A 15,147-nucleotide genomic window follows, 5' to 3' on the forward strand; every position below is an offset into this window, starting at 1 on the left:
CAGAACACAGTTCAGTAAATATGGGGTGGATGAATGAGTAAATTGTTGCTTCCATCTCTGTTAAAAAGCCGTGCCTCTACCCTACCCTCAGCTCTGGGAAGTTTTAACACTGCTCTTCATGATACCTTGCAGGTTTGTGTATGTGTGGGATACCACAAGCAGGAGGATTTTGTATAAGCTGCCTGGACACGCTGGCTCCATCAATGAAGTGGCTTTCCACCCCGATGAACCCATCAGTAAGTCTGTCCTGACTTTGGGGAAAGGGAAACTGGGGGAGATCTCCCTCAAGGGGCCCTGCAAATACAAAGGCAGAAGTGGATGTCTGTTTTATGTGAATTTCCTTGTTGTCTTAAGGAAGTGTTTTAAGTGATGAAGTCAAGAGCAATGTTCCGTTTTCCAGTGACTCTCAAAAGAAGACTGGTTAACCTATTTCTAGTTCTCTTGAGTTTACTTGCTTCAAGTCTCTGTTTCAGTTACACGTTTGGGGTAAAAGAATAATGTTTCTTAATGTTCAGATATAAATTGCAGCTTATGTTATATTGGCCAGCTAATTAAACAATGAGTCTTGAATTAAAGGAGAAAGTATAACTTTCTCCAGGGCTAAATAGAACCAGCAGAAGCACATTTACAAAATGAATGGCACAGACGTTGATTCTTCTGGAGAGTAGCTGAGAAGGTCTTTTCATAGGGTGTGGCTGAAGAGGGACATCGGGGTTTAGACCCTGATAAATGCATTTCCCATAGCACAGTCCACCCTTGTGGTTGGTTTCAAGAGGACTTGAACTGGGGCACCTGGGTGGTTCAGTCAGTTAAGCGTCTGACTTTGGCCCAGGTCATGATCTCATGGTTCACGAGTTTGAGCCCCACGTGGGACTCTGCTGACAGCTCGGAGCCTGGAGCCTGCTTCGGATTCTGTGTCTCCCTCTCTCTTTGCCCCTCCCCTGTTCACGCTCTCTCTCTCTCTCTCTCTCTCTCTCTCTCTCAAAAGCAAATAAAACATTAAAAAAAAAAAGGAGGACTTGAACTGAAAAGCCAGGCTACAGACCTGTGAATATGGTGTTGGAGAGGAGGGGAATTTAAGCTAAATCCAATTGCTCTTTTTACCAGAATTGGCTCTTGACACAAGAGCCCTTGAGCACCAAGTCTCCTTGAGCCTTCATTAGCTCCCGTCATCTTCTCTGTTCTTCTCACCTCAGTTCTGTCAGCGTCCAGTGACAAGAGACTGTATATGGGGGAGATTCAGTGAAGACACAGAATGGAAGACTCCACCGCTGCTTGGCCTTGAGACCTCAGACTACAGAAGCGGCATCGAATAGTGCCCAGGCCAGCATCCTACCTTCAGACGAAGATCATTCATAGCAAAAGGCAAGGAGGACGTGGCCATATCCCAACCACCACTGGTATCCCATTTTACCAGGATGATTAAGGCAAGCTTACAGTGGCCTCTAAAAACCACCTGCCAGATTTCAGGGACTGTTTGGTTTTTTCCTCCTTTTTTTTTTTTTTTTTTTTTTTTTAATAAGATTTCTTCAAAGAGACAGACATTGGTTGGTTTGCAGTTTCCTGTCTTCTAATCCAGGCTGAGAACCGGAAATGTGACTGAAATTTGTTTGTTGGGTGTTTTTTTTTTTCTTAATTCAATAACTGGCTTGTATGATATTTTCTTTCTGTGTTTCTCTGAGTCGTTTTGTATTAAAAACCAAATAGATGCCTTTTTACAAGAGCCATGTGGATTGGATTTATTGCTGTCTTTTCTTTGAAGCTTGATGGCTGTAAATCTGAGCAGGGCATGATGTGGCCAAGGGATACAATCCATTTGAACTTACAGGATGCTGTTTACAGGGATGTTTAGAGGTTCTCCCCCCTTCTCATGTTTCTAGATTTGCTCCCGTGAAGATTTATTCCCAGAGAGTATCCATAACGAATGCTTTCTCTCCTACTTAGAGACTAGCAGTCAAAAGGTAATAAGGTCTGAAAGAACCTAGTTTTTGTATACTTTTACATGATCTTTAATGAACAGGATCTACTTCGACTCTGCCTCCTGCCACAGTTCTGAGCAGCAGCCCCTACAGTCAGGGCTCCTGAAGTGGGCAGACAGATGTGGGCAGTCTCAGCCAGCAGCAGTGATGGGCTGGAACACTGCACCGGTCTCCACTCAGAAGGAATATGTGAAGGTTTTGGCGTAACTGGACCGTGACGTTGCCTGAGACCTTTTGTAGTTCTGCTTACTCGCCTGTCTTTCCTAAACTGACAGGGACAGTAAGAAATGCTGTTAGTTGCTTTCTATCCTCAAAACAGGTTACCGTCCCCCCGGATCCTTGGATGACTGCGCCCAGCACACAGATTGACACTAATGAGTCCCATCTGGCACGGGGGAGTAGTGTGTGTCTTTTTTATTTTTGTTTAGAGAGAGAGGATGCACGCGTGCAGTGGGAGGGGGAGGGGCAGAGAGAGAGAATGTTGTTATTCAAAAAAATTTTTTTGGCTTTTACATTTTTATTTATTTATTTTAATTTAATTTTTTTAAATTTACATCCAAATTAGCATATAGTGCAACAGTGATTTCAGGAGTAGATTCCTTAATGCCCCTTACCCATTTAGCCATCCCCTCTCCCACAGCCCCTCCCATAACCCTCTGTTTGTCTTCCATATTTAAGAGTCTTTTATGTTTTTGTCCCCCTCCCTGTTTTTATATTATTTTTGCTTCCCTTCCCTTGTGTTCATCTGTTTTGTCTCTTAAAGTCCTCATACGAGTGAAGTCACATGATATTTGTCTTTCTCTGACTAATTTCGCTTAGCATAATATCCTCCAGTTCCATCCACGTAGTTGCGAGTGGCAAGATTTCATTCTTTGTGATTGTCAAGTAATACTCCATTGTATATATATATCACATCTTCTTTATCCATTCATCCATCGATGGACATTTGGGCTTTTTCCATACTTTAGCTATTGTTGATACTGCTGCTATAAACATTGGGGTGCATGTGCTCCTTCAAAACAACATACCTGTATCCCTTGGACAGATACCTAGTAGTGCAATTGCTGGGTCATAGGGTAGTTCTATTTTTAATTTTTTGAGGAACCTCTATACTGTTTTCCAGAGTGGCTGCACCAGCTTGCATTCTCACCAACAATGCAAAAGATATCCTCTTTCTCTGCATCTTCGCCAACATCTGTTGTTGCCTGAGTTGTTCATGTTAGCCATTCTGACAGGTGTGAGGTGGTATCTCATTGTGGTTTTGATTTGTATTTCCCTGATGATGAGTGATGTTGAGCATTTTTTCATGTGTCGGTTGGCCATCTGGATGTCCTCTCTGGAGAAGTGTCTATTCATGTCTTTTGCCCATTTCTTCACTGGATTATTTTTTTCTTTGAGTGTTGAGTTTGATAAGTTCTTTATAGATTTTGGATACTAACCCCTTTATATCCGATATGCCGTTTACAAATATCTTCTGCCATTCCGTTGGTTGCCTTTTAGTTTTGCTGATTGTTTGCTTCGCTGTGCAGCAGCTTTCTATTTTGATGAGGTCCCAGTAGTTCATTTTTGCTTTTGTTTCCCTTGCCTCTGGAGACGTGTTGAGTAAGAAGTTGCTGTGGGCAAGATCAAAAAGGTTTTTGCCTGCTTTCTCCTCGGGCATTTTGATGGCTTCCTGTCTCACATTTAGGTCTTCATCCATTTTGAGTTTATTTTTGTGTAAAGTATAAGAAAGTGGTCCAGGTTCATTCTTCTGCATGTCGCTGTCCAGTTTTCCCAGCCCCACTTGCTGAAGAGACTGTCTTTATTCCATTGGATATTCTTTCCTGTTTCGTCAAAGATTAGTTGGCTGTACGTTTGTGGGTCCATTTCTGGGTTCTCTGTTCTGTTCCATTGATCTGAGTGTCTGTTCTTGTGCCAGTACCATACTGTCTTGATGATTACAGCTTTGTAGTATAGCTTGAAGTCCGGGATTGTGATGCCTCCTGCTTTAGTTTTCTTTTTCAAGATTGCTTTGGTTATTCAGGGTCTTTTCTGGTTCCATACAAATTTTGGGATTATTTGTTCTAGCTCTGTGAAGAATGCTGGTGTTATTTTGATAGGGATCGCATTCAATATGTAGATTGCTTTGGGTAGTATCGACATTTTAACAATATTTGTTCTTCCTATCCAGGAGCATGGAATCTTTTTACATTTTTTGTGTGTTTTCTTCAATTTCTTTCATAAGTTTTCTATAGTTTTCAGTGTATAGATTTTTCACCTCTTTGGTTAGGTTTATTGCTAGGTATTTTATGGTTTTGGGTGCAATTGTAAATGGAATTGATTCCTTGATTTCTCTGTTGCTTCATTGTTGGTGAATAGGAATGCAACTGATTACTGTGCATTGATTTTATATCCTGCAACCTTGCTGAATTCATGAATCAGTTCTAGCAGTTTTTTTGGTGGAATCTTTTGGGTTTTCCCTATAGAGTATCATGTCATCTGCGAAGAGTGAAAGATTGACCTCCTCCCGGCCGATTTGGATGCCTTTTATTTCTTTGTGTTGTCTGATTGCAGAGGCTAAGACTTCCAATACTATGTTGAATAACAGTGGCGAGAGTGGACATCCTTGTCTTGTTCCTGACCTTAGGGGGAAAGCTCTCAGTTTTTCCCCATTGAGGATGATATTAGCGGTGGGTCATTCATATATGGCTTTTTATGATCTTTCATATATGGCTTTTTATGATCCTTCTATCCCTACTTTCTTGAAGGTTTTTATCAAGAAAGGATGCTGTATTTTGTCAAATGTTTTCTCTGCATCTATTGAGAGGATCATACGGTTCTTGTCCTTTCTTTTACTGATGTGATGAATCACCTTAATTGTTTTGTGAATATTGAACCAGCCCTGCATCCCAGGTATAAATCCCACTTGGTCGTGGTGAATAATTTTTTTAATGTATTGTTAGATCCGGTTGGCTAATGTCTTATTGAGGATTTTTGCATCCATGTTCATCAGGGAAATTGGTCTGGGAAATTCTCCTTTTAGTAGGGTCTCTGTCTGGTTTTGGAATCAAGGTAATGCTAGCTTCACAGAAAGAGTTTGGAAGGTTTCCTTCCATTTCTATTTTTTGGAACAGTTTCAAGAGAATAGGTGTTAACTTTTCCTTAAATCTTTGGTAGAATTTCCCTGGAAAGCCATCTGGCCCTGGACTCTTGTTTTTTGGGAGAGTTTTGATTGCTAATTCGATTTCTTTACTGGTTATGGGTCTGTTCAAATTTTCTATTTGTTCCTGTTTCAGTTTTGGTTGTGTATGTGTTTGTAGGAATTTGTCCATTTCTTCCGGATTGCCCATTTTATTGGCATATAATTGCTCATAATATTCTCTTATTATTGTTTTTATTCCTGCTGTGTTGGTTGTGATCTCGAGAGAGAGAGAATGTTAAGCAGACTCCACACTCAGCAGGGAGCCTGACACAGGGCTGTATCCCATGACCCTGGGATCATGACCTGAACCGACATCAAGAGTTGGATACTGAACTGACTGAGCCACACAGACGTCCTCATGTGTCTTTTCTGCATCTCCTGTCAGAACACAGAGGGCTTCACATCTCCAGCCTGTTTGGAACATAATTTGGTTTTATATGTTTAGCACCCAAACCTCAGTCATCTATTTCTCTCAAGAAATAGATTTCTCTTTTGTAAGAGAGAGGGTAGTTTTAAGTGAGCACATGTCCAAGATTTAGTTAAGTCATTAAGGAAGGAGCCAATTAGTAAAGTTGTGAAACCAATTACTTTTATTATTTTAATTAATTTATTTTTAAAAAGTTCATGCCCTCAATGCAGGGCGTGAACTCACAACCCTGAGATCAAGACCTGAGCTGAGATCAAGAGTCTGATGCTTAACAGACTGAGCCACCCAGGCGCCCCACAAAGCAAGTACTTTTAATACAGTCAATGGAATTTCAATAAAGTGCACTGGAAACAAATTTATTGTGGGGAGCCTGGGTGGCTCAGTCAGTTAAGCGTCTGACTTAGGCTCAGGTCATGATCTCGTGGTTCACGGGTTCAAGCCCCGCATCAGGCTCTGTGCTGACAGCTCGGAGCCTAGAGTCTGCTTTAGATTCTGTGTCTCCGAGACTCTCTCTCTCTCTCTCTTTCCCCCTCTCCCCTGTTAGTGCTCTGTCTCCCTCTCTCTAAAAAATAAATAAACGTAAAAAAAAAAATTTTTTTTTAATTCATCGTGCCTATAAGAATTAAGGAAGTCTCACCGATGGTGCAACTATGCTTAGTTTGAGACTTACAAGGGCTTTGCCAGGTGGACAAAGAATGTATCCATTCCAAGAAACTGCAGGCATGAGCTTGAAAGCCTAGCACATTTCCTGAACCAAAAGAACTTCAGCTTGGTCAGAGGTGGTAGGGACAGGAAAGTGGTAGAATTCAGTAGGAGCCAAATCTCAGAGAGTTTGTCCTTCATGTGCTAGATCCTATAGGTTGAGGTTTCCTAAAGTGTATTCCACAGAGCAGTTTCCCTGATATGTGAGGTCCATTGGGGCATGAAGATCCCATGCTCAGATAAGTTTGGAGGAAACTGGGCTCAATAAAAAAACAGTTTCTTTACTGTAGGACTGCTCAGAGCCTTTAATACACAAAACCTAGTTGGATCTTCAAAGGAAATGATGACTCAGATTTCAGGCCTGAGCAATTATTATATCGAAGATTATGCCTTTACCCAGGAGAGATTTAGCCAAGAATGGTTTGCAGGCTCTTCTTCACACCTCTAGCACTGTCACAGGTTACTCTCTGATCCCTCTTAAACACCAGGCCCACCTACCCCATCATTCGCCCAGGCCCCTCCACCCATCCTCATCTCCCTTGGCTTGGGGTAGAACAGGGCTTGAACCTTAACACCACTTTCAAAGCCTACCGATCCCTTGAGAAGTTGGCTGTGATTGGGAGGAACCAAGGCCCTGGAGACCACAAGGGCTTTCCTCCAACCTCAGCCTCTTCACTCCTCCCAAGTGCCTTCTTCAAAGGCTGGCTAGAAGCCATTAGCAGGAAATAGCAGCACCACTTAGAATTTGAAGGGAATAGAGGCCCTTGCCTGGGGAATAAAGATTTGAGTATAAAACATCCCCAGAGGGTGCAAATTGTATTCTCACTTTGGGAGAGATAGATTGCTCCCGAATGAGTAATGGCATCTCTGGTTTTCAGTTAATTTCCCTTTATGACTTCCACAGTCTCTAGCGCTTAGTACCATTGGCACTTAAAGAGCCAAGTCTTTTTTTGCTAGGTTGTTGAGTTTTGTGGGCTGAGTTCTGAGAGAGGTGGATTTGGACAGGTCAGGAATCTTACCAGAGTTGCTTCTTCACAGCAAAACTACGGAGTTACCGGTTTCTCATGGGTAGACCTAGAGTCTGCTGCTTGTTAATATCTGAAAAGTGCATGAATGGGAAACTGAGGTGAGAGAGACATCTGAACAATTTGGGGCTGCAGGCACTTGAGCCTTAGGGAAAGGCCATCAAGCCATTTGAGTTAAGACGGAATTGCCCCTTCTAGGAGACTTCAGGGCTGGATAACTGTGTCTCAGAACAAAAGGAGGGGCCAGACTTAAAGCCCCTATTCCTGTGGGATCAAATAAAGCCAAGACAGCTCTGAGCCTGCCCTCTGCCCTCTGGTCAATTGTCTCTGTACTCTAGACCCATAATGATCCTTCAAAAAAGCCCTGATAGGCACCCACCCCCTCTGCATCAAGCCCTGAGCCATCCCCAACTCTTCTTTCTTTTAGGCTTCAACTTTTCATCACTTGGTTCTGATACCCACCTAAGACCCTTAGATTGTTCTTTAACTTATATCCTCCAAATCAGTAGTTCTCAACTCAGCAATTTTGCCTCCCAAGGGACATTTGGCAATGTCTGGAGACGTGTGTGTGTGTCTGTTTTTGTTTTTTAATTTTAGATAGAGCTAGCTGGGGAAAGGGGCATAGGGAGAGTGAGAGAGACAGGTTTCATGCTCAGCCCAGGTCCCAACACAGGGCTCGATCCCATGACCCTGAGATCATGACCTGAGCCAAAGTCAAGAGACAGGCTCAACCCACTGAGCCATCCAGGCGCTCCTGTCTGGAGACTTTTGATTGTCGCAACTGGAGGGATGCCGTGCACATCCAGTGGGTAGAGGCCAGAAACGTTCAAAGAATTAGTTGCTCCAAAATATCAGTGATGCTCTTGAGAAACCCTACTCTAGAGCAGTGATGTTCCAAGTGTGCTCTCGGGGACAGCAGCAGAAGCATCACCTGAAAACATGCTAGAGACCCACCTGAGACCTACTGAATCGGAAACCTAGGGAGAAGGAAGTCTTCAGCAATCTGTTTTCACAAGCCCTGCAAGTGATTCTGATGCAAGCTTGGAGAGCCACTGCTCCACAGGCTCAGAGAGTTCTAATCTTTCCTAGGAGAGCCACAGAGCCTTCTGTTCACTCATTCATAGTTACCCCTAACTACGTAGCTGTTCTTTCTGGCTCAGTTTCGTACATGCATTATCTCACTTGATTGTCACGTACTAAGCAACAGGTTCATAGAGAAGTAACACGCAAGCTTAACCAGTAAGTGGCAAAGCCAGGATGTAAACCTAGCTGGAGCTCTTAACCCCATCACCACAATGTAGCCTTAGTGGCTTTTAACCTTGAATGCACATTAGAATCAGCTGGGGAGCCTTTAAAAATCCAGAGGCTTAGATCACACTACCCCAGGCCAGTTAAATCAGAATCTCCGGGGTGAACAGGAGTATTCTTTTTTTTTTTTTTTATTTTTTTTTGGGACAGAGAGAGACAGAGCATGAACGGGGGAGGGGCAGAGAGAGAGGGAGACACAGAATCGGAAACAGGCTCCAGGCTCCGAGCCATCAGCCCAGAGCCTGACGCGGGGCTCGAACTCACGGACCGCGAGATCGTGACCTGGCTGAAGTCGGACGCTTAACCGACTGCGCCACCCAGGCGCCCCAGGAGTATTCTTTTAAAGCTTCGTTCGGTGATTGCAATATGAAATCAAGGTTAAGGACATGGCTGCAGCTATAGCCAGGAGGGCAGCACAAAGCCAAATTGACTTCCCCTGCCACCCCTTGGCTCCCCAGGAAACTGCTCTGGCTCATGGTCTGCGTGAGCTTACGCCCACTTCTCCCAAGCCTATGGTTGAGCTAAAACTTTGGACCTTGGCCAGAGAGTAGAGATTGATCTACTGTGATCATCTCTGCCTGATGACTCTGGGGCTTTATTTTGAAAAAAAGACCTGTGGCTTTCCTTTGGAACTCCAGGTATAGCTTCGGAAGGTGCTAGAGCTAGAAAGAGCCTCCCAGCTACTCAGGTCAGTCATCTAGTCCAACCTCATTTTACAGAAGGGGAAACAGGGGAGATACAGCTTACGTGCCTATTATTAAGTTAGGGGTTCTGCTCACTCGGGAAGCATTTATTTAACATCCCTCTGTGACGAGCCCTGTGCTGGCCTCTGAGAATACAGAAATGACTGAGTCATATATTCTTTGGGAGTTCCCAGGGCAGAGGGTGAGGACAAAAACAAAAATCAGGGCCTCTCAAACTTTTCCCCTTAAGTGTCCTTAATGGCATGGGGCGCCTGATACGTGATACATGGCATCCGGTAAGTGTCCAACTTCAGCTTAGGGCATGATCTCATGGTTTGTGGGTTCAAGCCCGGCAGCTGTTAGCTCAGAGCCTGGAGCCTGCTTCAGATTCTGTGTCTCCCTCTGTCTCTGCCCCTCCCTTACTTGTGCTCTCTCTCTCTCTCTCTCTCTCAAAAATAAACATTAAAAAAAAAATTGGCAAGTGTCCTTAATGGCACAGGAGAATGGGGGCGCCTGGGTGGCTCAGTCGGTTAAGCATTTAACTTTGGCTCAGGTCATAATCTCACAGCTCGTGAGTTCGAGCCCCGCATTGAGCTCTGTGCTGACAGCTTGGAACCTGGAGCCTGCTTCAGTGTCTCCCTCTCTCTCGGACCCTCCACCGTTCATGTTCTGTCTCTCTCTGTTTCAAAAATAAATAAACATTAAAAAAACTTTTTTTTTAATTTAAAAAAAATCGCAGAGGAGAATGAACTGGGGCAAAGAGACTATTGAAGTTAATAACCTTGAAATTTTACTTCATATCTGTAAAATATAAGACCCTCCCCGCTAACTTTTTATTTTGAAAAATTGCAAACAAAAATTGAAAGATGAATATAATGAATATCTCTTCATGCTCCACCTAGATTCAATAATCTGTCTGTCACACACACATATATATGACTTTGAATGACTACTGAGAGTAAGATACAGACCTCATAATTCTTCACTCCCAAATATTCCTAAATACTTCGACAAGCATCTGCCAAGAATATTCTCCTTCATAATCACAGTACCATTACCCCACCTAAGAAAATTAACAGCAATTCCATAGTACTATCTAATGATCATATTAAAATGTCTTCAGTATCAAAAATGTCTTTTATAGCTATTTTTTCCAATCTGGAATCGATCAGGTTTCATGTATCTGGCTATTTTGTGTCTCTAGTGTCTCTTACCTCGGAACAGTCCCCCTACCTTTTTCCTGGTGAAATTGACTATTTAAATGTATGTGGTTTTGTGTGCTGCTTCACGATATAGCTCTGTTTGTTTTACATTAATAAATGTTTTCAATGACTGAGCACCAAGTAAAATTGACACTCCAGGACAATGTACCACATTTATCTGGGCTTTGTGTCCTCTCCTGTACTTGTTCTAGAAACAGATAACAAATGAGCAATTCGAGTATAATCTAATCCATACTGTCAGAGGCAGTACCAAAGGGCTCTGGAGTTAGAGCAAGTTTTACCGAGGAAATGAGTCTTAAAGAATCTTCAATTTTTTTTTTTTTAACGTTTATTTATTTTTGAGACAGAGAGAGAGCATGAACAGGGGAGGGGCAGAGAGAGAGGGAGACACAGAATCTGAAACAGGCTCCAGGCTCCGAGCTGTCAGCACAGAGCCCGACAGGGGGCTCGAACTCATGGACTGCGAGATCATGACCTGAGCTGAAGTCGGACGCTTCACCGACCGAGCCACCCAGGCACCCCAAGAATCTTAAAGGAGCCTTGGAACCCGGGGAGAAGCGCGCGGGAGCTGGGAGCTGGGAAGTATAGTTGAGGTGATGGGGAAAAAAAAAAAAAAAACAGGGACAGCAGCACAGATCACCAAATCGGGTGTGTTCAAAAACGACACACCGCACGAGGTAGTGGTAACAGCATGCTGGGGGAGTTGCAGGCAGATGAGGAGGAACCTCGGGAAGCACTGGAGCAGGATCGCAAAGGGTTTCGAAAGCTAGGGTGGCAGATTTGGGGCTCGTTCTGTGGAAAGGGAGCCAGCGGAGGTCGTGACTCCGCACAGGAGGACGACCACGCCTGAGGATGCTTTCGGTTCTGGGTACCCTCTCAGAAGATCATCGCAAGGAACGGTTGTGGGAACTAGGGGAGACAGATCACTGTCTTCGTAAGGCAAATGGCTATGCTGGACAAGAGAAAACACTCATTCTGGGAAGCTTCAAAGTGCAGAGCCAAGGCAAAGTGGAATTTAAGAGGCAGATTTGCACTCAACAGAGAAAGCAGCTGAATCAGAGCTGCCCACGGATGGAAGGATAGAGAGTTCCTCCCCTCTGGAGGTGTGCAAGCGGAAGCTGGGTGACCATTTGACAGAAGTGTCTGTGTTGTATTGATTCAGAGGGCGCAGGCTGTTCATAGAATCCCCGGGGAGTATATTTCAAAATCCCGGTAAGCAGGTCCTGCCTCCAGAGATGCTGTTTGGGCTGGGCCGGTGTGGGGGCCCCGATCCGGACACAGATGGTCTGCACACTAGCATCAGGAGCCATGCGATTAGAGGACCCCTTTCCCAGCTCCGCTGTCCCATGATTATAGATGCCATTTGCCTCAGACTCTAAGATGGTAATTTTAGGATTCAGTGAATTGTTTTCTGTGAAAGGCCACCTGGGTGATGGCTTATGGAAAATGATAAGGGGTGGGGAGCCAGCAGGGGACTGGGAATCCTGTCAGGGCCTGGGGGCTTGAGGCCCGAGCTAACCCTGCCTGTCTTCCTATCCCCAGGTGGCCCCTAGAAAAACCCCGTGTATAATGAAGGCCCAGCGAAGTGTGGGGCTGATTGGAGGGGCCATCTCACAATGTCCCCAGCTCAGCTGGCCTGAGGGCAAACTAACGGGAAGCCCATGTGTCCACCAAGGGCTAGTGGAAAGGGAGATTTGTCTCGGCTGTCAGCAGATGCTGTGCTAGGGATTCTGGACCCCAGAGCCCCAGACAAGGAGACGAAATGTTCTCTGAGCTGTTTAGGGTTTTCCTGACCTAGACCCTAAACCCCGCCCTATTCCATCCTATTCTTTTTCTCTCAACCATTCCTTCTTATCAGAACTTTTTTTTTTTTTTTTCCTTTTAAGATTTGCTCTAGGAGCACCTGGGTGGGTCAGTCGGTTGAGCGTCAGACTTCGGCTCGGGTCATGATCTCACGGTTTGTGAGTTCGAGCCCCGTGTCGGGCTCTGTGCTGACAGCTCGGAGCCTGGAGCCTGCTTCGGATTCTGTGTCTCCTCTTTCTGCCCATCCCCTGCTTGTGCTCTCTCTCTCTGTCTCTCAAAAATAAATAAATGCAAAAAAAAAAAATAAGATTTGCTCTAAAACTGGGATTTTAAAGGAAGGTGGTTGGAGAGGCGAGGTGGCAGTAAGGAGGCAATAGGAAGAAGTATGTGCAGAAGTTAAAGAAAGGAAGGGCTCACAGTTCCTGAAACACCCCTGGCTGTTAGACGTTTCTGTGTCTGCATTTCTTTTTGGCCTGGCAACCTATATTTTAGTCAGCGTCTCCTTTGCTCTGAAGTTTTCCATCACTACCTAATCCCAAGCAGAGTTAACCATTCTTTCCACCATTCTTGTAGGTGCTAGGCCTCTCTATTCATTGTAGTAACTGAATGTTTATATGTTCTGCCTCGGCCACAGGCCCACGAGTCCCAAACTCAGGTGCCATCAGGGGCCAGAGAGGGAAGGCAATGGGTGAAGCAGCCAGGTTCAAGAAAATAAGCAATGGGGGCTCCTGACTGGCTCAGTGGGTAGAGCATGCAACTCTTGATCTTGGGGTTGTAAGTTCGAGCCTCACTTTGTATATAGAGATTACTTAGAAGAAAGGAAGGAAGGGAGAAGAAAGAAAGATGCCATTCGATGCCAGACGACTGGCCAACAGTGTGCTAACCCCCAAGCCATTATCCCGAGGATTCTCGGGATAGCCTATTCATTTAAAAAAAAAAAAAAATTAACGTTTATTTTTGAGAGGCAGAGACAGCACGAGCGGGGGAGGGGCAGAGAGAGAGAGAGAGAGACCCAGAATCCGAAGCGGGATCCAGGTTCCGAGCGGTCAGCACAGAGCCCGATGCGGGGCACGAACTCACGAGCCGTGAGATCATGACCTGAGCTGAAGTCGGACACAACCAACTGAGCCGCCCAGGAGCCCCCTATCCTATTCATCTTTGATTCCAGAGCTCCTAGCTCAGTGCCCGGCACGACAATGGTCCCGGGAGGTGAAGGCAGACAGAGAGCAAGTTGCCGGTCTCCTTTCCCCAAACAAACCAGGGCAGTTCCACTTTTTTTGTTGACGAAGTGTATAATTTGTTTCGTAACAGCAAAAGATTCTGCTGTTAAAAAAGGCAAGTTTGGGGGCGTCTGGGTGGCTCAGTCGGTTGAGTGTCCGACTCGGGTGGTGATCTTGAGGTTGTGAGATAGATTCCTGTTGGGCTCTGTGCTGAGCGTGAAGCCTGCTTAAGATTCTCTCTCTCTCCCTCTCTCTGTCCCTCCCTTCCCCCACTCGTGCTCTCTCTCTCTCTCTCAAAATAAATAAGCTTTTTTAAAAGAGAAAGAAAAGTTTGGAAAATGTAAGGAATGGAATAGGAATTTGTTGGTAAAGTGGTTCTGCCTGGGTTCAAATCTTGATTCTGCCATTTCTATGTTACATGATCCTGGGCAAGTGATCTAACCTCTCTGAGCCTCAGTTTCCCCATCTGGAAAAAGAAGGGGATGATGATCATACCACCTACCTTAAAGGTTCGCTGGGAGGTTTAATGAGTCATTGCATAGAAATTGCCCAGAACAGTGCCTGGTATAGAAATGCTTAAGAGATGTTAGCTGTTGTGATATGATATAAAATACATCTGGTCTTTGTCCCCATTTTTGGCATAGAGCGGCTGTTCACTATGTATCCTTTCTAAGAAACCAGTAAAGGTAAGTGAAGCACCTTCCTGCATTCTCTGAGCCGTTCACAAGCACATTATCGAACCTAAGGAGGAGATCACAGGCACCCCCGACTTAGAGCTGGTCAGGCAGAAGTAGGGGTGACCACAGACTTGCCGCAGGCATCCGACACGCAGGCGGTCACGTGGGGACTGACCCTGAATTCAGCTGTGGGTCTGCGCTCATTCTGGGTAGTTAGTGTCAGACCCGAAGTGAATTGTTGAACGATCGGCTGGTGTTGGAGAATTGGTTGGTGTCAGAAAATACCCCAGAAACTATCGTTGGTGAGCACGTCCCGGCCTCTAACGTGGAAGAAGGAGAGATTAATTGGCTTCACATTTCGGCCATCTTAGGAGCGAACTTTCTCAGAAGCTTTCCGTGTCGACCCTCACAGGGGCCACGGTGGAAGATTCAGACCCTGTGACCACTTGGTTTAGGGCCAAGGAGGAACTCCTTAGCACCTCATAAATCCCAGGCCTTCCACAGCTCCCCCTATGCCTCTCTCCGGGGCTGACCATGACTCTGCCTCCTCACTCAGGAAGCGTGGGTATGCTCTGAATCATCTCTGCCCTTTATTTCTAAATCCTGCTTTGTTTGCCCCACAGTCTTTCCCTACTTGAAGGGTTAGTCATCCTTCACGCCGCCAGCTATGACGAGCCCCTCCGGACGTCATCCCCAGCTCCTAACCAACCCCCCCCCCCATGTCTTTCAAAGCTGTTTCTGGCTGTTCCTACAATTGGATTGCCTTCCCCCTTAGAACCCTGGACTTCCAGGTGGTAAAGAGGGCACAAAGTATGCTGAAGCCTGAGGCCAGGAAGATCATTCATTTACCACGTGTTTGCTGACTCCCGACGTGATCCCAGCCCCGTGGGATGCAAAGGTAATTTATGACACTGTTGCT

The 15,147-nt window shown here is 45.2% G+C and overlaps 1 protein-coding gene across 1 annotated transcript in view; it reads left to right on the plus strand.

Annotated features, from left to right (window-relative positions):
- The window catches only part of SNRNP40 (small nuclear ribonucleoprotein U5 subunit 40), a 33,062-nt gene extending 31,339 nt beyond the window's left edge, over positions 1-1,723 (plus strand). Inside the window, exons 9-10 of the mRNA XM_049617632.1 lie at positions 133-236; positions 1,197-1,723. Of these exons, the coding sequence (XP_049473589.1) occupies positions 133-236; positions 1,197-1,246 (154 nt within the window). The 3' untranslated portion in view covers positions 1,247-1,723. The remainder of the gene's footprint in view (positions 1-132; positions 237-1,196) is intronic.
- Positions 1,724-15,147: the final 13,424 nt, after the last annotated feature.

Source organism: Panthera uncia, assembly GCF_023721935.1.
Source record: "Panthera uncia isolate 11264 chromosome C1 unlocalized genomic scaffold, Puncia_PCG_1.0 HiC_scaffold_4, whole genome shotgun sequence".
Classification (NCBI taxonomy): Eukaryota; Metazoa; Chordata; class Mammalia; order Carnivora; family Felidae; genus Panthera; species Panthera uncia.